Source organism: Astatotilapia calliptera, chromosome 18 (assembly GCF_900246225.1).
Source record: "Astatotilapia calliptera chromosome 18, fAstCal1.2, whole genome shotgun sequence".
NCBI classification, from domain to species: domain Eukaryota; kingdom Metazoa; phylum Chordata; class Actinopteri; order Cichliformes; family Cichlidae; genus Astatotilapia; species Astatotilapia calliptera.
The window spans coordinates 9,985,374-10,008,792 of record NC_039319.1 but is presented as its reverse complement, the minus strand read 5'-3'; the positions used below and the strand labels follow the sequence as shown (position 1 = coordinate 10,008,792).

At 40.8% G+C, this 23,419-nt stretch overlaps 1 protein-coding gene across 1 annotated transcript; it reads left to right on the top strand.

The window, feature by feature from the left end:
- The first annotated feature begins 517 nt into the window (after positions 1-517).
- mppe1 (metallophosphoesterase 1) lies at positions 518-23,064 on the top strand. The gene is made up of 9 exons (XM_026149650.1): positions 518-1,093; positions 1,222-1,330; positions 3,256-3,359; positions 7,896-7,976; positions 12,958-13,066; positions 13,403-13,483; positions 19,937-20,059; positions 20,307-20,447; positions 22,063-23,064. Exons 1-9 carry the CDS (start codon positions 843-845, stop codon positions 22,246-22,248), a joined length of 1,185 nt encoding a protein of 394 aa, XP_026005435.1. The 5' UTR covers positions 518-842; the 3' UTR covers positions 22,249-23,064.
- Positions 23,065-23,419: the final 355 nt, after the last annotated feature.

Genomic DNA, 23,419 nt, shown 5'->3' with positions numbered 1-23,419 from the left:
TCTGTACTTTTTCATTTATACTTGAGTAAAGAAATTGCTTCAGTAATTCAACTTTTAGTGGAGTATTTTTTTTTAACACTGGTTTTCTTTACTTAAGTAAAGAACGTATTTATAAGTTTGATGTTATTTTGCCACCTCTGGTACTCTATGATCATATGTGACATCTTTCTTTTTGTTTTCAATGGCACAGGGCAAGCTGGTGGTTTATGAAATAATACTCTGATAAATTCATTAGCTGAAAGACAAGTTAAAGTTGGTTTATCATTAATGTTTATGGTACTCCTATGGTCAGTTTATTATCACCAATTAGCCTACAGTCTTTGGACTACAGGCATATATATATAAAGGCTTGACCCAGTGTGGAGCCTGAATCCAGAGGTATTTAAATTAGTTCCAAAATAATTTAAGTTTTAGAAACTTTCTGAACCTTAAGAAAGCCTAAATATATACTATATACTGTACTACAGAAAGCATGGAGTTTTTGTGTCCCCTAGATATCGTGTCACCCGTTTTATTTTGAAAACGCACACCGGATGTGTTGTTTCCAGCTTAACGCATGAGAGCCTACGACTTAGAAACAGCGGCTGGCGGCTGCTCTCTCTCTCTCACTGCTTTCCCCTTGAAATCAAGGCGCATTTTAAAACTTTGTTTTTCTTTCTCTTATTTTCGGAATCAACCGGACTCCACGCGAAGCCTGTTTTTATCCAGATGAGCTTGCCATGAGCATCACGCGGCTGGAGACCTAAACCGTGGGGTCTGGACGAGGTGAAGATGCCTCATGGACCGCTCCATCACCGCCAGTGCGCCAGTTCAGGGCATCCCGAACGCCGAATAACAAAGAAATGCCGAGGTTTAGCGTCAAATGGGTGGTTGCGGTGGTGCTGATTGGGGTGGTCGGCGGCGCCTTCTTCTTCTGCGAGTATCTCATCTACTTTCCGACCATCCTCAAGTGCGCCTGGCCGAAGATCAGCCATGCTCGCGGCGGAGAGGGCATCGACGGCCACTCGGTGGACTCTGCGGTCCGCGCTATGGTGCTGTCGGACACGCACCTCCTCGGAGCCGTCGGAGGACACTGGTTTGACAAGCTGAGGAGGTAATAATTCATTTGCATGTATTCTCATATATATTTGCCCTCCATCCGTCCGTCTGTGCCCGGGGCTCTGCAGGAGTGATTTGTAAACAACAACATCCAATAACGCTGACTTGTGTCCAAACGCGCAGGGAATGGCAGATGGAGAGGGCTTTCCAGACCGCTCTGTGGCTGCTCAGGCCCGAGATAGTCTTTATTCTCGGGGACATCTTCGACGAAGGCAAGTGGAGCTCGCAGAAGGTAATGTAGAGCTCCCTGTTTTTCTTCTTGCATTGCTCTGCACCCCCCCATTATGATAATTATGATGGTGTTCGAGTATGTGGATGCAGAGCAGAAGCTCTGTGTTCTCTGGTCATAATAATCCTAATCTTATTACCATCCGGGCCCCAGAGGCTGCAGGTTTTTGAGGAAAACAGCTGCACCAGTTATCCTCTTAGCCCGCCATGGTACATCCATCCTGGTGTGTTGGGGGGGAGCTTCTGGGAATGCTCAGAAATCTATTACTGGGTTATAAAATGGAATCTGTCAAGACAGATAGAAGCAAGTGGAGCGAGAGGAACACAACACAAAGCCTCAGACAGTAAAATCTCCTCTAATCTACTTTTCCCTCCACCCACCCACTCGCTGATTCCTCCTCATTTTCACTCTTTGAATGGCAACTCTTTTAATTTGTATTGTGTTAAAACAGGAAGGGCCTGCGTGTTTGAATTCACGCTGAGAGTACTGAGACTTGATCTGCAGCAGGTGAATAGATCAGTCTGTCATTTATTTCTTTTGCTGGCTAATCATTTGCCTCATTTGTGTCTGAGGAGTTCCTCCTGCAGCTTAAGAGGACATCTTGAAATTAGTTATTGTGGTTAGAGAACTGGCCACAAGGGCAAAGGTGTTCAACGTACAGTGGTATGAAAGAAAGAAAAGCATGATGATTTTAGCATTTGTGGTTGATTCACGACGTGACTGGCTTCCACTTGAAGGATTTAGAGCTTGCACACAGAATAAAATATGCTAAGAGTAATAAATGGTGCAAAATTGTCCCCATTTTGCTCTGCTAACAGTCCAAAACCCTACTTATTTAAATTAAATCAGTATAAAGAGTAATATAGAAACAAATTGGCACATTTCAGACCCCAAATTCAGGAGCCGTGTTGGATGTTTGCTTGATGAATGACCAACAGTTCCATAACCATTCATTCTGCGAGCAACCTAACTGATCAAATACTTCATCGTTTTGGTTGTAGCCTCAAAAATTGTCCCACAAAGAAAAGCTATTCAGTGTAAGCAAAAAGAAGCGTGTTCTCAAATATCATTCACCAGTTTTAAATTTGCAGAGCAAGAACGTCTAAAAATGTGAAGCTGCGCTCAAATATGTTTGGTTTCTTTTCTGTCGACAGTCTCACTGTTTTGAATGAAAATCAAGGCGAGGGTGTCGTATTCGCCTTACAACTGACTTTAAAGATCACTCTGTTAGTGAAATAGTCTCCTATTTGCTCATTCTGCAAATCTACCAAGTGTTTATTTTGTCTCAAGCCTCAGAAATTGACCAAAAACCAAAAGATATTGAACATATGGTGTTAAAAAATGAAGAAAACCAGCTTATCGTGAAATAGAAGAACTTGAAAACGATGATATTTGGTGTTATGTGCTTGATTTACGATTTGTTTGAGGCATCTTCCTTCACTCTTTCTTCTGTAAATGTTCGGAAAAACTGCCGGCTTTGTTTATCCGACAGTCAGACAACCAAATATTGTTTAACTAAAAATTACTAAAAATAATCAAATCTTCTGCTTTTTTAATCCAAATACTTTCCCACACACTCATTAATCCCCTAAATCACCTAACTGATTAATAAATAGTTACATTTAGTTTGAAAATGTGGCCAAATCAGAGATGAAAACTGCTCCAAATTCCCACATCCTATAAATTCTATAAATAAGAGACACGACGTATGAAACCCACAGCACTGATGCAATTAAAGGCTGTTTCTGTGTGCAGTTTCAGTCCCGCAGAAGCAAAACTGAATCTGAATGAAAGCAACTCATCTCAGCCGCCCGTGAGGGCTGCTGGGCGACCCTCAGAGATCCCATTAACGCTTGTGAGCTTCTTCGGGGAGTTTTTCTTGTTTGAGGCCTGAAACTTCAGCTGTGTTCGTGTCGTTCTCTCCGCAGCACTGGGAGGACGACGTGCGTCGCTTCCACAGGATGTTCAGACACTCCACTGACACGGAACTGGTTGTACTGGTTGGAAATCATGACATCGGTTTCCATTACGAGTAAGCACATTCTGTATGCTATTGTTTTTCAGTTTTCATTACATAACCTTTACTCTGCGACCGGTTGATCTGGTTTTACTTGGCCTTTGCCTGAGGGACTTCTCTATTAAGCACAGGTTTTACCTCTGACTCAGTATGAACGATTTTCAGCGCTATTCTTTGTTGCCCTAGTTACAGAAATACCTGCCTCCTTGAAAAGTTTTTAAAGCAAGAGAAACATTAAATGTGGCACCCAAAAAAGTCAATAACTGTCTTTCCTACTACTACACCGCACAGCAAGAGGACTTTGTCTACATTACATAAACTGCAAGGAGGCGATTGAATATTTCCATGAGGCAGTTTTAATAAGACAAAGCAGTGGCTGGATGCATCACATGCAGTCAGGTCTGAAGCCATCGCTGGAGGGTCTTTGCTTTGTCTTGTTGCTGTAGCAGTAATGTGGTGCTTTCACCGTAGTATATATTAACAAGTCACATTAAAAACTAAGAGATTTACTAATATCGGTGTTAAAGGTAGTGTTTTTATTGGAGGCAGTCTCACATTTCCGTCATGCAGCTTGGTAATACAGCAAGCGTGTATTAATCCACAGATGAAAATATTCAGCAACAAATACACTGCTTGAGTATTGTTTGCTGGAAGCTACAGCTGTGCCCAGCTGTTTCAAGACAGTACTGAGCTGTAAAGAGGGAGGTTTGTGCTACATGTTAAATATTGACAGACTAATGAACTGCTGGTATTGTTCGTTTAGGGTTAGGTTCACATCAACCCATTTGTATAGTAATTCCATCTGCACGACCAAATAGAAATATTACAAGAGAAGAACTATGGAGGAATAACAGGCAGCATCGTCTACTTTTTGAAAATAGTCTCTTTTGGCTTCTGGCTAAAATGCAACTTAACCCCAACCCTCTGCGGTTCACTGGAGATCTGATGGATGTTAACACCAACGGCAAAACAACAGAAAATTCAATGTCTGATAAACCGAAGCAGAATGCATTTTCAGATACATTATGCAAAACACAAAGTGTCTGTAAAAATAAGTGTTAAAAATAAATAAAATCAGTAAAAAGATTACATGATTATATTGATAGCAGGTTGGATAAAAAGAAGGAAGGAGACGCCACGTCTCATTGAAGTGGAACTGCAGTTATGTAGTGCTGACCAAGAACATTTACCCAAACAGCACTTTTATTTTTTATACTTTAAGCGCTTAATCTACCTCACATCCACGGCTGCTTTAGACTCACCAGTTATTCTAACGTGCATGTCGCTGGGCACAGCGAGATCATGCAGACTCCACACAGAACGGCCTTGGGAAGGTTCAGCCTTCTTGCTGTGAGGAGATGTTGCTAACGGCTGCACAGAAGATCTTGATTCTATAAGTCTTATCTTTAACGACAAGTTATTTCAGAGACTATAAAGAAAAACAATCTGCATCTTCTAGGTTCTTTGTGAGATCAAGTGCATGCAGTATTAGAGAAAGGAAAACCAGCAATTCCTTATAAGCAAAGAACATCAGGGAGGAAGATGTCCTGATGACCGGTTAGGGAATGAGGGGAAAACAAAGGTACAACACACAGAGACCACAAACAGCAAACAGGACAAAACTCACGCCAAAGGTAGTTTACAGCCGAATAATGGCCTTCCTGGAAAAGCAAAATGTCTCAGAGGTTTTCCAATCTGGTTTTAAACCCTTTCATAGCACTGAATCAGCCATTTTAAAAGTTTTTAATGACATATTTTTAGCTACTGACGCTGGGGACTGTGTTGTTCTTGTGCTTTTAGATTTAAAAGCTGCGTTTGATACCGTGGATTATGCCATTTTATTCTCTCGTTTGGAGCACTGGTGGGCATTAGGGGCACAGCACTGGAGTGGTTCAGGTCCTACTTGGCGGGGCGAACTTTTTGTGTCAGTCTCGGTGACTATGTGTCGTCCTCCGCTCCCCTCTTGTGTGGTGTCCCACAGGGCTCAGTTCTAGGCCCCCTCCTCTTCTCTTTATATCTGCTTCCTCTTGGTTCTGTACTGAGAAAGCACGGCATTGCTTTCCACTTTTATGCTGATGACTGTCAGATCTATGTCCCTCTAAAGAAAAAAGGCAGATACCTTACACAGCCATTACTTCAGTGTCTCGATGACATTAAGGCTTGGATGTCTGTTAACTTTTTAAAATTCAATGATAAAAAGACAGAGGTGATGGTTTTTGGTAGCCCCACCGAGACCCCCAATGTGTATGTAGATTCCCTGACCCAGTATGTTAAGCCAACTGTCACAAACCTGAGGGTCAAAGTGGACTGTGATCTGAAGTTTAATAATCAAATTAAGGCAGTGGTAAAATCTAGCTTCTTTCACCTCAGGCAGCTGGCAAAAATAAAGCCAATTCTTTCACGGCAGCACTTTGAGACAGTGATCCACGCCTTTGTTAGCACTCGGCTGGATTACTGTAATGCACTTTATATTGGGGTCAGCGCATCATATATTAGTCATCTACAAAATGCAAAATGCCGCAGCTCGTCTTTTAACTGGCACTCGAAAGTTTGCGCACATTTCCCCTGTTTTAGCTTCACTTCACTGGCTGCCCATTTCTTTTAGGATTCATTTTAAAATTCTTTTATTTACTTTTAAAGCTCTCCATGGCCTAGCCCCATCTTATCTCTCTGAGCTGCTACAGCCTTATACACCCACCCGCTCTCTCAGGTCAGCTGATCAGCTGCTCCTGAAGATACCCAGGACTGGGCGTAAACTTAGAGGAGGTCGTGCTTTTGCTGTAGCAGCTCCAAAACTGTGGAACGAGCTTCCTTTAGAGATTAGACAGGCCTCTTCTTTATCTGTTTTTAAGTCACTCTTGAAAACCCACCTCTTTACCCTGGCCTTTGACACCACGTGAGATGTTGGTTTTTATTTTTATTTCAGTTGTTTTTAGGTGATTCGATGCTGTTTTATCTTGTTTTTGTTTTAATATAGGGCTGTTTTAATTTTATGTTTTATGTGTTTTATTTATTTATTTTGCTGTTTTCTGTTATTCTATTGTTTTAACTTATTTTCTGTACAGCACTATGTTCCTGTGCTGGGTATTTTAAAGTGCTTTATAAATAAAATTGGATTGGATTGGATAACTGTAGAACAAAATAGACACACTAAATAAATCACAATGTGCCCCTCATCGAATTTCCTGGTCATCTTACAATATTCCTTCAGACCTACACAAATCTATACAACATCTTTTAGGTGCGAGATACACCGAAAGGAAAGCAACACAAATCCAAAGAAGATACTTTGTTCAAGCATCGTTAAATTGGAGCCAAATAGTGTGCAAACCTTTGACATGTTTTCTCAGCATGCTTTTTAAACTATTGAACAGATCATTTGATCTAATTGATCAACTGTCTCCACATCCTCCCTTCAGTGCAGTTATGACACGGTAGTTTTTCTTTTCTTTATGCTCTAATGGAAGTTTCTGACAAGCACGGCTTCTCCTCCTATACGCGGCATGTTTGAGAGTGTTCAAAGACAAAACTCTGGACATCAAGCTGTCTCAAGTCCAAGTCATGGAAAAGGCTTTGAAATGGCGTTCACACGCCCCACTTTTTTATGTTGTGACCCATTCAAGCAGGGAAAAAATGGCAACTCGCAGCCCTTCATCAGAGGTGACACATTCCTGTTAGCACTTGAAAGCCAAGTTTTACCTTCTTTAAGCGTCATTTTTATCACCCCGATGATGAGAAAATGTCAAATATTTTACAAGACAAAAGGAGAGTTAAATGGCCTTAAAATTAAAGGTAATTTTCTTTTCTTTTTTTCCCTCCTTAATGGCTAATCATCTTGCAACCCTTCATATTCAGCTGTGGCCAGTTATGACAGAGCCCACTGATTTCAAAGGCCATTAAGAAATTATGTTAATATGTGCTTTTTTTGTTTTGTTGGTTGGCCCAACGTTTTCAGGAAGGAGATTTATTTGTTAAAAAAACCCTGATAAGATTTTGTAAGATTGTGGTGATATTCGGAGCAAAATTAAGAAGAAATCTAAAAAGAAATGATTAAAAAAAGAAGCAGAAGATGAGCGATGAAGAGATTTATTTATTTCGTCACTGCCTTTGTTAAGAATTCCCATAGAAAAGTCATAAAGGAAAAAGATTTTAGCTTTTATTTTTAATAAGGTGGTTTCACTGAGGTTTTATTGTCTTTCTGGTAATTTCTTTAAACTACATTTTTTGTGATGGATTGCATTAAATTGCAGAAAAGTTGTGTTCATTGTGTCCAGCATGTAACAGCCTTCTTATAGGAGACTCTTTTCTTAATTTCTCAGGGGAAGAAAACACAATGTCATGCTTTTTTTTTTTAAATGCTTGGTATTTGACATGTGTGACTCAGAAATGTGAGCTTTTGTAGACATGCTCCTATGTGGTTTGATTCTAGCCGAGCAGCGGGAAGCATGCTGGCACTGCTGTTATGTAACGGTGCGTGATAGACAGGCAGACACGGCAGACTGAGCAGCAGGTTTTTGTGCTGTGTGATGAGCGTATTGTGTCTCCCTGCAGGATGGACTGGTTCAAGCTGCAGCGGTTTGAGAAGGTCTTCAACGCTTCCTCCACCAGGATCGTCACCAAAAAGGGCGTCAAGTGAGTGACGGGAGGGTGAAACATAAATGTAAACATAAAAACTGGTGACACGCCTGCAGGACAAACATGTGACTCAGCATGCGGGAAGGTCGACGGTTTAATCCCCTGAGTCGGCCTGTGCCACAGAGGTGCTTTTAGACGAGCCAGGCAACTGTTCCCGAGGTCTTAATTGTGTGTCGGGAGATTGCGCTCAGTTTTAAAAACAAAGTACCCTCCATAATATGATGGATTATAAGATAGGATGAAGATGAGACCCTTTAATATTCAACTACTGTGAAATTCTTGTGTTCAGCTTTAAACACAACTTGTTACAGGACAGCTTAAATAAAAGGAGAAACGCTCAGGAAAATTAGATACAGTCTTGTTTGTAGGGTTTACCCGTCAGGACATATTAGCACGTCTTAAAATGACATAAATACAACCTCACATGAACAGCAACCTATGGCATGTTGCTTTTTTTCGGTTTATGGTGAAGTTCACAGTCAACTCAATGATAGTAAGTTGCCCTGGTCCTGTGGCTGAAAAACAACCGCAAATCGTGACTCTTCGATTGCTGTGTGTGGCAATCAGTGCGAGGCGTTTCTGTTGATATGCTGTGTGTGGGTTTTGCCAGGGGTGCTGCTTTATGACCAAATGTCCACAGGACATTGTTCCAGAAGAGGTTTGTTCAGATGTAAACCTAAGCCATGCTGCAAGGTTTCTTTTAGGAAAAGGAAAAGAGAAGAAAAAAAAAAAAAGAAAAGAAAAAAAGCCCTATTAAATATTAATAAATTGTAAAATTATAACATGTGGGAATGATTTCCTCCGGCAGTCTAATCAGTCATTTAAACATATTTGAAACAGTGCCTGTTAATAATGGTGATAAAACAAATGAGTCGATAAATGGACATTTATTAGTTAACATGGTAATTTATGGCATAAATGAAGCAGTCACATGGAAAAAGTATGGCTTATATTGGGTTACATATATTTGTTAGGTTTGCTGATTATCAGAGCTGCCTGTGGGAGTAGCAGACATCTTATTTTAAACTTCTTGTTGGTCTTTTTTGCCACTGAAATATGGTGCGCCATTAGGCTAAGATCTAAAGAACCCCCTAGAGTCTTCAGGAAAAAGACTGAAGTCTGTAATAATTTGAAATAAATCATTAGACTGCAAGGAAAATTATGTACAAGTGGCGGAGAATTCAAAGTGACTCCCAAACTGTGCAGGACTGCCAGGCCCAGAAAATTCAAAAAGAAAACTGAAGGAACACAAATGTCAGGAAGAAATCTGCAGGTAACAGAGTTGCTTCTGCAGTCAGAAAATTGGACCTGTATGCAAAGCATGCCAGGAGAAGAGCCTTTGCTGTCCACAAACAACGGTTTGTGTGTGTGAATACGCAGACAAAGAGCAGACCTGTGGAAAAAATGTGCGACATGCTCAGAGTTAGGATGCATGTTTGGCACAGAGCAGAGACAGCCTCCAGGAGAGGATCATACCAGCTCTGAAATGTTATGGTTTGTGGCCCCTTCAGTGCCTTAGGAAATGGGCAGCTTGCGGTCATTCAAATATGAATCCTACATCATACGATGGAGTGTTCGCTGCCCTCTCATCTCCACGCTACTCCTGGGAAAATAACAGAGGCAGCCGTCAGACACACCATAATGCAGCAGACTAAACTAGGAAACCGGTCGAGAGACTAACGTGAAGCCACGCAATTGTCGAGTGTCGGAGAGAGCTCCACCACACTCTCAAGTAGCTCCTCCGATGAGGCCTGATCAGCTGCAGGTGTGTCATGGTCTTCAGGTGTGGCCAATCACCTGCCAGGGCCACACCCACCAGGCCTGAAGGTGCCTGTAAACACCTGCACCCACACACCTACATACACACATATCTACAAGCAGGGAGAACAGGGACAGTGAGAACACTGGACTCCCGGCAGATCGTTTTCAAACACACCGCTGTCTTTCGCTGCTCAGGTTAAATATATATGAGTCACTTAGATAACTTAAAAATGTTATTGTTTGGCTTTTTTTAGTATTTTATTTGTTCCTAAGTAAATCCGTTTGGCTGAGATTAAAGTTATAGTTTTTACACAGCTGAATAAACGTCAAGCAGACAGCTGATTATCAGAAGTGTGAGATGCTCGAGAATATTCTCCAGTGTCCTGTTATATTTTAGATAGCAAGGAGTTTATTAAACTTCACCGAAACAATCTGCAAATTTCATTAAAATGTAATAAACTATCATCTTGTCTTTATTTTTAGTTAGCACATACCTTAAACACTTAAAGCTGTAAGCTAATGATAGTTATATAAGAGCAGATGCTGCTGGTGCAATAAGCTGAACGTTTTACATCCAATGGATGATGATCTGATTAGTCGACTAATCGCAAAAATAATCGGTGACTAGTCGACTATCAAAATAATCGTTTGTGGCAGCCCTACACACAACACAGCCTAGAATAGAACACTGAAGGCATCCAACTAAATACAACTAAAACTTGAACCATAAGAACAAACAAGGCCCTTTTTACTTCTAGAAGGAGGGAGGGGGGGCTAAATTAAAGCAACTCCTCTATAAATAGAAAAACTAAGAACCAACTGATAAGATAAAAGGCTCACCCAGGGAGATAGTGAGGAATATAAACAAGATAACATATAATACAAAAGAAACTAGGAACAAAACTCCCACATAGATTATTCTAAAACCAAAATGAATCATGAACTCACAAAAATTCAAAAGCCAACTAAGTGATCGCTGAATGCGTATTTACCAGAATTGTGCTGAAGGTCACGGTCATATTTGCCATTTTACAGGTACTGTTCTGTCAGGTATTCGCAGGAAAGGGAAACAAATGCAGGGTATTAAGTCAAACACAAGGAAAGACAGACGGTGATACAGTATGACTTAAACAGATAGGAGCTGAGGCTGTAAATAGACACGTGAGGCTAACCAGGGAGAGTGGAAACACCAGCCTAACAATGCACAGCTTAAACTAATTAAGACAATAACACAAGAAGTAGAACTAGCAACAAGGCACCAGAGAGAGCAGACTTACAAAATAAAACAGGAAGTAACTAAATGGGGACTCACATAACAGAGACGACAAAATGCAAGAAGACATTAGGGAGGCAAGAATAACGTAAAGAATCAAATATCTATTAAGAAGTCTAAAAACACTAGGACAGCTAAACTAGCCAAGCAATTCAAAAAACTAAAATTCAAGAATAGTCACGGAAAAGACTAAATAATAATGAAAACTCTCCAAAATATCTACGAAACTCACAGACCATGAGATTTTTCCATTTCCTCAAGAACTGGTCAGATTTTACTGAAACAAACTGAGGATTTTTATTTGTCATTAGTTTGTGCAATTCAGCCAACCTATGAGAACAAAACGTATCACTTTCTTTTTGTACTTCACACATTACAAAACCTGTGATTTGTGGTGGATCGAGAGCTAGATGAGCTACTACGTCACTGGCATTCTGGTTTCTTTGTGCCTCGATGTCACACGTTCTCTTGTCCACGTTCGTTTATAATTGTCATCGGTCATCATGTGTCATTTAGTATTTTCATTTGTAGAGATAAAACGGAGCTTAATGACTCCAGTATACTTCTAAAAATAATTTTTAGGCTTTAGATTTTTACAATTCTTATCACCACTTAATGATGCTGACAGTGAACCGTGGCTAACAGAATTAGAGCAGTGCTGCAGAAACCTGGGTTTAAAATGTTTCTGCACAAAAGATTTCAGACAAACTAGTAACAGGATGTGTGTTTAGATTTTATTTAAAACAGAAGCGTGGAAGTAATAAAAGATTGTGATGACTTGTGACTGTGCCAACTACACGTTCCACCTACAGGAGCTTCTCAGCCATGAAGCTCCCGGTCGGCATCCTATTACAGCACCAAGTTGGAATTCAGTGAGCTTTTTAGAACAACCCATTCTTTCACAAATGTGTATCCCCCCACTCAGGATTGTGTCAGAAGGCCATCTGGTGTAAAACTGCTAAATCAAAACATGCAGAAGTACCTGCTGTGATAAAGGAGCAGCTTTCCTATTCTTTCACAAATGTGTTTAAAGACAGACAACAAGGCTGGGGGCTTGATTTTATTCAAGCAAAAATCACCTGAAACACCTGAAAAAACGCCAATTAATTGCATTAGAACACATTAGAACGTCTCTCATAGATAGTGATAATGTGCAGTGTTCTTGTATGAAATATAATAAGGTCATAAATGATCCTTGAAACTCTCGACTGGTCACTTTAGGGTTAAAACATCCAGTAAATGCTTGTGCTCCCTGCAGCAGTGCTGTAACATATTTGCATTTGTTGCGTTACATTTACATGAGAACAGGCCTTTTGTTGTGTTGTAATATATTATAAAAGGATCTAAACAAAAAGCCCAGAGAATGGTTATGTGCTTCTCCCTTTTTTTTTAGCGGCGCTGATGTAAAACGCCCACAGTGCAGCAGTGTTTGTCCTCCATGTGAGCTCTAGTTTTAGGATCTATTTAAAGCAGCTGTAAGCAATAATTTTATAATAATGTATCAAAGGTGACGTGAAAACATTGTGGCAATGCGAAAAAAAAGGAGGGCCACACATACACAGAGATTAATGCTCTGGATCCGCAGCTCGCCCTCGCCTTTACGGGCCCGGCTCAGTGTTTTACTCTTCTGGTTTACTCTCATCACACGTTTTCAGCTCACCAGACAGCAGACGCACACAGTTATCCGCAAGCTGGCGAACACAGAGCCAGATATTTCCCTCTGGAGTTGGTAAAAAACAGAGAGTGAATATTGGACTTAGATTTGTCAGGTGGCCAAAAACGCAACTCCAAACGAATTCAGATGCGGCTTTGAGAACTGCAACTGTTTTCTAACAGGTTCGCCATCTACTTAAAAGCCAATGATACTGGGATGTTGTTTTGTTGATAACGATGCTTTTCCTACATTTCCTGCCAGACTAACTGAGAATCTCCTTCTCTCGTCAGTTTTCTGCTGGTGAACAGCGTGGCCCTGCACGGCGACGGCTGTCCCATCTGCCAGTCGGTGGAAAAAGAGCTGATCAAACTCTCCAGGGACCTCAACTGTTCTCTTCAGGTGGGAGGAAAATTTCTAGGAGTCTTTCGCACATTTTTACACTGTCAGCGCCTCGAATGCACTCTGCCACTGGCACTCGAGATGCACGCACAGAAAATTAAGACGTACCCAGAGCAGGTGTTTTGATCTTCTTACACATCCAGTGTTTATAAAAGCACATTAGAAGTGGCGCCTGGTTTGTGTTTTTAGTTTTTAGGGGGGGGGGTTTCTGCACACAGCACCAGAACCAGAGGCAGTGTAGCGATATGAAATAAAAATGTTACCTGATGCTTGAGGATGCTTTGTGAGGTTGTGGACAAGACAGCTGATGAATTCTTTATGTTTTCTCCTCTGCAGAGCGCGCAGTCAGGGAGCGGAGTGATGGACGGCTGTGAAGGCTCGCAGCTCTACCCTCCCACACCCCCCATCATGTTACAGGTAAACTGCATGACTCCACTCAGACTTCATCAGAAGCTGATAACATTTAGCAGCGGAAGACGTGATTAGCCTTTTCAACACTCGCGTACCCGAGCGTACACTGAATGCGTTATCGGTCTCTGTTATGGCCCCCGAGTGGCGTCCCAGCTCTACGCTGTGGACGAAACAAAATCCAAACACCTCATTTTGTGCTAAATTCAGCTGCCTGTGCTGGATACAAAAGAAGGGAGGGAAAAAAAGTTCTTTTCCAAAGTTGTAGTCTTTTTTTTTTGTCTACGTCTCTCTTTTTGTTTTCCTAAGGGCAGAATCTTCTTGCTGCGCTCCAGCAGAAGAAAAACAACACAAAGACCTTCACAAAATTTCTTTCTACAAAGTAGTATTTCTGGAAAATATCCTCATGGTTTCATTTAGAATGCTGAAGTCTTCACATCAGCTTCAGCTATGATAATAATAATAATCTCTTCTCTGCTGTGCAGAGCGGTGCATGTCTGTCAAACTTGAGTCATGCTGGGAAGGTATCGCTTCCGGTACCCAATCTGTTTTTCAATGTACAAAAAAATCATTTTGTGTTCTTTGGTGTGCATCTGCTTTTTTTCTTCCGTTTCTATTTTCTCCGTTTCCTTCCTGTGTCTGTGTTCGCGTTTACCTTTGAGTTTGGTTCTCTGTGCGTCTTGTTGTGGTTTTACTTCCTGTTTTTGACCTATTTAATCAGCACTCTGTGTATATCTAGCTGTGTCTTTCTTTCTGTCTTTGCTGGACTGTCAGTTTTCCCTCCTGAGCTTCTTGCCTTCATCCTCTGTGCCTCCTGGCATTCCTGGTTAGTTTCGCTTTTGTGACTTTGATGTTTTCCTCTTTGGACGATGGTTAATCAGACTTTTAATTAAAGATCTTTGTCAGTTTTTTTTCATCCAGCCTTTCTATCTGCATTTGGGTCTTCCTCTCAGCTGACCCTGTAATCAATTAATATATTTAGAACTTCAGACTTAATTACTGATTTTGGAAACACACGGTTGACGTTCAACATTTTATACTTAACAGGGACCTATCATGCGCTTTTCCATCTCCATATTTCTACTTTTGCTTTCCACATACCACAGTTGCAAATAATTTCAAAAAATTGGCCCCCAGTTCAAACTGTTTCTCTCACTTAACCTCGCTTTCTTCTAATTGGCTGCCCCTCACAAGCAGAAGCTTTCAGCAGGAGGCAATGAAGGTTTCAGTGGTCACAGCCAGAGTTGTCTAAGAATACCACAATAATATCACATTAAGCCAATAACAGAAAAAACAAAACTGCGTGAAGATGGAGCTCTTGGCTCACAGGGATCACTTATTCATACACTGATCTCAATATTTGAAACTGGGAATCTTAAAAAAGGTTATCAATCATTGTACAGACACTGACAAAAAACTACAGTTTTTTTTATTATATATTGAAATAAATGGTGTAAAACAACCAAATAAAATTTCAGCCAAATGTTATATAAAAAAAAAATTATATATATATATATATATTTGCATTTTTTGAACAGTATTTGTGATCCAGACATGTACCAAACGTTCACGTTTGAAACTAATTTAACAACAATTTAGGCTCAACAGCTGCACATCATTTAGAGCTTTTAGGCCTCCAATCAGCAGAAAATATCTCAGCGGAGTAACAATGAATGACTGAAACGAGGCTGAATTTAAATGTTTGCATCAGCCTTAAAATACGACTTTACCCGTCCTAGTTTTCAACCAAATTTAGAGATAAAGGTGATGTTTTTTAAAGGTTAGCGATTGATCGACAAGACCCTGAAAACAGCGTCCACTGATTGCTGTGTGGTTTGCAGGGATGTTGGGTTAAGCTGTAAGTTCAACTCTATGAAATGACCATTACACGCTGCTTTACAACAGGTCTGCAACTGTGTTTGAAGCTGACATCGAACAATCTACTTAAATGCTCTGTCAGCTTTTTTTACATTTAGGAGACGTGTCTGCATAAGAGAATTAATTATCTATTTTACAAATATACGATTTAACAGAAAATGAAATGAGGTTCAAAAATGTTCGACTCTCTAATTACCTGTTTAGAAAACTCAAACTTTAATTCCATCGTAGTACAGACCTGCAGAAAATTAGGGAATATTTACTATTTGTGAACATATTGTCTGTCTTATGAAGGCAGTAATTCATAATAACACTATCCTGTGTTATAAAACTGTGGCAGTCACCTCTCTCTCCAAACCCATCAAATTATGGCATCTGATGGTAAAATATGCAGCACAAAGGTCAGGTGTTTTATGTTTTAGTTGATCGCAGAAAACAGTTGTGCCTGTAAGTGAAGCGCCCTTGAAATTGCATTAAATAGCAATAGAGATTAACTGTCATTTGCCTATGACACTGCCTTTATTAACTTTATTTTTTGAGGATGGCGGGCTGCTTGTGTGTGCAGATCTGAAAAGGACAATATGTGCTCCTTTTTGTGGCAAAGCTCAGTTTTGAATGTTTGAGAGAGACACACCACATTGTCAAAAGTATTCACTCATCCATCCAAGTCATTGATTTCAGGTGTTCCAATCACTTCCATGACCACACGTGTATAAAATCAAGCACCTAGACATGCAGACTGCTTCTTGTGAAAGAATGGGTCACTCTCAGGAGGCGATTTACAACCTGAAGAGGTGACAAAGCGCTAGATCTTTCAGCCCAATTCTACTTTTTCTACATAATCCATCATACAAAATGTAATCAAATGGAAAAGTCTCTTTTTTTAACTTGTTTTATCAGTTTTAATCTTTTAACTTTATGCATCAAGCAAAAATTTTATTATATGCAACATTCTCTGACTTGAATAAATTAGTTTAACATTTAAACCTATTTTCTACACATTCCAGCACATAAAATAAAATATTTTTTGTGTTTACACTCAGTCTTTCAAATAGATGCAAGTAAAACACAGCAGAAAATCAATAAAGTCAAAGACTCAGCGGTCCTGTTGCTCTATTTTCACCTGTAAAGCAGGACTGGGGTAGGCGGAGGTTTACCCTGGTTGCAGGTGTGCCACGGTCAGTTGAAGAATCCGCGAGTTTCTCTGTGAATTTCTCATTACGTCGTTGCGCACTCGGTGCTTGCTTGGAAGTTTAGGGGTTTTTTTCGCTGTAAAAAGAAGTTTTCTTCCCACGCACGATGGACACTAATGTTTTTGTCACTTTTTATGGAATCAAACTCAAAGTAAGGTCAGTACTTCCACGCTTTAAACGCTGCACGCTCATACTCTCTCCCACAATCGATGTGATCCATTGTTGATCTGCACACAGCTGTTGTCACTAACGGCGCACTCGCTTACGTCACAGTCGTGAGACATTCTTGCAAAAAAATCACGGTTTTAGTAACGCAGTAACGCAGCGTTCCTACGGGAAAGTAACGGTAATCTAATTACCGTTTTTGCAATAGTAATCCCTTACTTTACTCGTTACTTGAAAAAAGTAATCAGATTACAGTAATGCGTTATGCCCATCTCTGATGCCAACTGTGCAGTCCAGTTATGAAATTTAATAATAACAATAACAAAGTGGAAGTGAACAACAACGAGACCACCTAAAATCACATAATGGGGTCAGTGGATGCTAAGGTGCATACTGTGCAGAGGTGACAACTATCTGCAGAGGCAGTTGCTACCAGAGATAGGCAGTAACGCGTTACTGTAATCTGATTACTTTTTTCAAGTAACGAGTAAAGTAAGGGATTACTATTGCAAAAACGGTAATTAGATTACCGTTACTTTCCCATAGGAACGCTGCGTTACTGCGTTACTAAAACTGTGATTTTTTGCGAGAATGTCTCACAACAGTGACATAAGCGAGTGCGCCGTTAGTGACAACAGCTGTGTGCAGATCAACAATGGATCACATCGATTGTGGGAGAGAGTATGAGCGTGCAGCGTTTAAAGCGTGGAAGTACTGACCTTACTTTGAAACTCGCGGATTCTTCAACTGACCGCGGCACACCTGCACCGGGGTAAACCTCCGCCTACCGCAGTCCTGCTTTACAGGTGAAAATAGAGCAACAGGACTGCTGAGTCTTTGACTTTATTGATTTTCTGCTGTGTTTTACTTGCATCTATTTGAAAGAGTGAGTGTAAACACAAAAAATATTTTATTTTATGTGCTGGAATGTGTAGAAAATAGGTTTAAATGTTAAACTAATTTATTCAAGTCAGAGAATGTTGCATATAATAAAATTTTTGCTTGATGCATAAAGTTAAAAGATTAAAACTGATAAAACAAGTTAAAAAAAAGAGACTTTTCCATTTGATTACATTTTGTATGATGGATTATGTAGAAAAAGTAGAATTGGGCTGAAAGATCTATCGCTTTGTCACCTCTTCAGGTTGTAAATCGTGTTTTTAAAAAGTAACTAAGTAACTAAGTAATTAATTACTTTTGAAAATAAGTAATCAGTAAAGTAACGGGATTACTTTTTTGGGGAAGTAATCAGTAATTAGTTACTGATTACTTTTTTCAAGTAACTTGACCAACACTGGTCGCTACAGACTTCCATGTGGATGTTAGATTTCCCAAGAACAGTGTGTAGAGCTTCATGGAATGGGTTTCCGTGGCTGAGCAGCTGCATCCAAGCCTTACATCATGCAGTGATATAGAGCATAGTGACTATTCACGCTTCTTCATCTGGCAATCCGATGGATGAGCCTGGGTTTGGTGGTTGCCATGAGAACGGTACTTGTTCGACTCCATTGTCCCAAGTGTAAAGTTTGGTGGAGGGGGGATTATGGTGTGGGGCTCTTAAAAAACTCTTAATGCTTCAGCATACCAACACATTTTGGACAGTTTTGTGCTTGGGGACGGCTCCTTCCTGTTCCAACACGACTGCGCATCATTGCACAAAGGTCCATAAAGACATGGATGAGCGAGTTTGGTGTGGAAGAACTCAACCCCATAGAACACCTGTCTGTATGGCTGTCTGACCTCACAAATGTGCTTCTAGAAGAATGATCAAAAATTCCAATGAACTCACCCCTAAACCTCATGTTTAAGCTGCAAAGGGTCCGACATCATATTAAACCCTATGGATGTGATGTCACTCAAGTTTATATGTATGTGAAGACAGATGAGTGAAAACTTTTAGCAATATTGTGCGTCTCTCAGTCTAGTTCAATGCACTATCCTATTATGGTCATCTGTAGTGCTAAACCAAAGTTTTGTAGCTCCAAAGTTGAACAGGTAAGAAGGTAACACCTGAGAAACTTTACAAGTCTCGTTTTTTTGGCTATTTCAACGAACAAAGGAGAGCATGATTAAAAAACCTCCCATTTACATCTCTCAGTTGATACATCCTTGATTCCTCTCCTCGCTTCATAGTCCCTCCCAACAGAGATCGGAGGAGGCGATAGGGAGAGGAGTCGAGGCAGCAGTCATTTGACAAAATGAGACATCCTCGCCTCTGTGGTTCATTTTAAAGTGATGCCAATTAAATCTGATGTTGGCACAACCACATCATAAATTCCTTTTATTTAGCCGACTGCTGCTGTATTTTATGATCGTAAATGTAACAGTGCAACAGTGTGACAAGATATTAGACGCTTTTCTTAATCGCACACAGGAAGGTTTGATGTACTTAAATAACTGAAACTGCATATAAAGAGGATAGCTGTTTAAAGAGCCTTTCTTTTTGCAGTATATTCCAAGCGCGTGCATGAATCTTTTATACACAACAGGCAAAGAAACACTTCCGCGTGTGCATCCAAGGATTATAGTTCCTCCAGCAAGCCTCCTCTGGCTCTCCAATGCATTTTAGGGACAGAGACATCCTTCATCATTGTGTGCTGAGATTGATTCCTGAGTCACAGGCGGGATAGAGAGGACAGAGGAAATAAAGAGGCACTAAGTAGATAAATGAGAAAAGCGTCCTGTAATTTATATACAAGATTTTAGCAGGTGATTGGTTTAATTAGTCACATGACACAGGTTGAAACTTCTGACCGAGGTTACGCCGCACACTCTGGGATCCATGCTTTATATAAACTTCCTTCAGAGGAAGCCCTTTCAACTAAAATCATCATTCAGTCCAGAAGGTGTCATGAGTGTCATGGTGTGTTGAGTGTTACGATTCAGTACTCTCTCTGTGACAGCGACTTTGACGGATTGCCCGCTCTATCTGGAAGAATTACACGTTCAAGTCCAGTGAAACGCAGAGTGGCAGGAGAACCATGTCTGGCATCGTGAAACTTTGGGGAACGTGGTTATTCTCCATGTTCCCTGTGCAAAGGGCTGTTTAGACACGTGGATCACTGCAGATGTATTTATGAACTGTTTGATAGGGGAATTACGTGGCTGGGTGAAAAACTTGACACCAGAAATGCTGTTACTGAGCTGCCCCTCAGCCTGTTTCCTGTTCTTCCATGAAAAATCCGAATCCATGCACGTTTCCCTGACTGTGTGCTCCGTTCTGCAGCACTATCCTCTGTACAGAGTGAGTGACGCTGGCTGCACAGGACAGGACGCCGCGCCGCCTGAAGAGCGACACCTGCTGTTCAGAGAGAAGTACGACGTGCTGTCGAAGGAGGCCTCACAGAGAGTGAGTACTCTGCAGTCTCACCACACCGCCTCCGCTGTCTGTCTTTTTTTTTTCTTTCCTTTTCTCTCAAAGCGCAGATCTGTTCTGAAGTGTTTTCATCCAATTAAAACGGCAAACAACAGCCCGCCGTCAGAAATAGTCTCGTATAGAAACAGCCGACGATGGTGATGATGATGGTGATGATGAAACTGGTGATGTAAGGGAGCAGCAACCAGCCTCTGAAGCGGTTATGGGTTTCTCTCCTCAGCTGCTGCAGTGGTTTAAGCCCCGCCTCATCCTCAGCGGACACACCCACAGCGGATGTGAGGTTCTCCATGACAACAAGTACCCAGAAATCAGCGTGCCATCCTTCAGCTGGAGGAACAGAAACAACCCCAGCTTCATCCTTGTGAGTGAAAGCAAAATCGTGAACTTTTTACAGTGTGCGAATTAAAGTCGGCATTTTTCAAACAGCAATAGATGAAAAATAATCGAATTAATCTGTATTATAGAGAGAGATTATTAAGGTTGCCGGATGGCTGGGCTGTTTCTGTGTGGATTGCCTTTTCTCTCTGTTTAGCTGCCCAGTGCACAACCTTACTGTTATGGTTCAGTCTCAGTGGCGTACAGTAGTTTTTGGCCCCAGCAGATATACTTTGAAAGCCACTGCTGAGCATGCAAACACTGTAAGCAACTAGCTGATGAACACATCAGAGAATTTAGCAGCTGTGCCAGATGTTTCCCTCAGGAGAATCAATAGGGATTGAGCAGTTGGTTACAAACTACATCTGGCACAATATGAGGTTTTACTTCACAGTTATAGAGGTAAGAAATATACATATATCAACTATAGATGTCTATAGAAAATCCATCCATCCATTGTCTTCTACTTATACTATTCAGAGTTGTTGTGGGGGCTGGACCTATCCCAGCTGTCATGGGGCGAGAGGTGGGGTACACCCTGGACAGGTTGTTACGCTCATCAAATGCAGCTCTAATTCATTGCAAGTCAAAATGACCCTCAGCTCCCAACATCCAGCCACTGTTTCGAATCTAAATGGGCTGTAGGCGTGTATGTGAGCATGAATGATTGCTTAGGGCAGTGGTGATTTGAACCCCCTTTTGACTCCATGGCTGCCTTCATGGTTTAGATTCAACAAGGTGCTGGAAAAACTCTTCAGAGGTTTCAATCCGAATTGGCACGACAGCATGACAAAGTTACTGGAGATTTGTCAGCCGCGGATCCGTGATCCACAACCACGTTTGCATCAATTTCACTTCCACCAAGGAAGGAGGTGAAGATTTTGAATCTTTTTTGTGAGAGTGTCCTGAGCTGACAAATGGCATATTAAACCAAACCAGCACCTCAAAGTTCAGGTTTGAGTTATTGTTCCAACATATTTGAGAAAGAAATTATCCTGTTTCTTCTTTTTAAAAACTCAAAATCCCAGAAGCTACAAAATCCTGATTCCAGGTGAGAATATGTCCCTGACTATGTGCTCTGTCCTTTGCTGCTCTGGAGGCTTTTGTTTGAACTTGATTTAAGCAGAAACTCTTAAAATAAAGTTAAGAGGAAAACAAAGATAGCATTAAACTAACATGATTTTGTCCAATATCTGTGACAGAGAAACATTCAGAACAATGAGGACACGCAAACTCCCCGAAACCACCTTATGTCAGGCAGCAGTACTTAATAGTGAGCTAGAATCAGGTGGCCTAAATTTGATGTTTTTCTTTCATACAAATAGTTTCTTAATAAAGTGTTTAATTATATAGTAAACAATCTGCTGAGGTGAGATTCTGTTGAATCTGTTGTTCCTTTGTTTACAGGCTATAAAAAAAACTGATTCATTCAGATAAAAAAAAAAATAGGAAGAAAGGAACTCAAAATGAGCTCCTATTTTTAATCTTCGGAGGCCCTCTGGTGGACGAAGAGCTCTAAGCAGCCACCTCTGCCAGTATAAACATTACTCATCACCTCTAACTCACGTTATTTCTCACTTCTCCCCCCTTTCTTCTCCCAGGCGACGGTGTCACCGAGCAGTTACACGCTGTCCAAGTGTTTCCTGCCGGAGGAGAGCACGGTGATCAGCGTTTACTGCTCGGCCGGCGCCTGCCTGCTGCTGCTGTTCCTCGCTCACTGTCTGTGGATGAAAGGCCTGCTGCAGTGCCTCAGCCTCTGCCTGCTGGGGAAACACAAGTCTCTGTGAACTACATTAGCCACAGCCCACCGGGACAGAGCCATAAGCTGGTAATTTGGTGTAAGTTGATGTGAGGATGCTCTGTGTGGACCAAAAACAACGACAAGAAAAAAAAATCTGTCTGCACAACCTTGATTTGTTTGTCCGGGTGTTTAAAGGCACTGTGAAGGACATTATATGATTTTTAAATGTTTTTAAAGGACTCAGAGTTAATCACTACTGGTACTGATGATGGCGATGGTGATGTTAGAGCCTGTGACGGAGGCCCAATTGTTCTTACAAATCATCAGTTTTAACTTCCTCGGAGGAAAAGTAACCGTCACTGACTTCACCGCTGAGTGAGAAAGTACGCATGCGTGGCACGGGTAGCACAAATCAAAGGAGTAAATATGTAAATACTAACTGTCCCTGGTCTGGTTTAAGGTGGTGAAGGTGCTTTAAGTCTCTTCTCTCTGATGTTACCTGTGAGCCGATGTGAACGCACACTGATCATCTCACTCAACTCTGAACACTTTTCGTTTCTGTCGTCGATGTCAGATAGTCCATCCGGGTTCCTCATTGTTTTTATGACGCATATCAGAGAAAAAACAAAAAGATATTGTTGCTGATTTTCTGTGCCAAATGTTTGTGAAGGTTTTTTGCCAAATCGTTGGAACGTTTCTGATGAACTGTACATAATAAATAATCAGAATCTTAAAGCCTGTTTCACAGTTTTCTGGTGGACGAGGGAGGATGTTATCACACGCGACAGACGAAATCCTTAATATATAGGTACAAATATTTTATGTTTGCAGATTCATGTGAAATAAAATATAAGAAAATCGGTTCAAAATTTGTTTTCATTTGGGGTTTTTTGCATTTGGTTTGCTTGGTTGTTTTTTATTTTAGTCATTTTATAACTAAGAAAACAGCTTTTAGCAACAGTATAACAAAGTACCTTCATTTTTTACTTTAATAATGTGCAGGATTAATCCACTATGTTTATTTTATATTAAATTATTCACTATTTATTGATTGATTGGATTATAAATTCTATAGAACAGACCTTAACTCTGACCCAGTTTCATCTTTTTAGCTGTGGTTAAAAAGATGGTTTTGACTCTAGAATACTTTGGTATACAGACTTGGTCAGCCTAATGACTGCTGGTGCCTGGGTCCCGTAGCTTCAAAACAAGCCTGA

Excerpts from the sequence above, each read along its gene's own strand:
- mppe1 (XM_026149650.1), top strand. The coding sequence starts at position 843 with ATGCCGAGGTTTAGCGTCAAATGGGTGGTTGCGGTGGTGCTGATTGGG. Across the intron at positions 7,977-12,957 it reads GTCACCAAAAAGGGCGTCAA|TTTTCTGCTGGTGAACAGCG; the intron begins GTGAGTGACGGG and ends TTCTCTCGTCAG. Across the intron at positions 13,484-19,936 it reads CACCCCCCATCATGTTACAG|CACTATCCTCTGTACAGAGT; the intron begins GTAAACTGCATG and ends TCCGTTCTGCAG.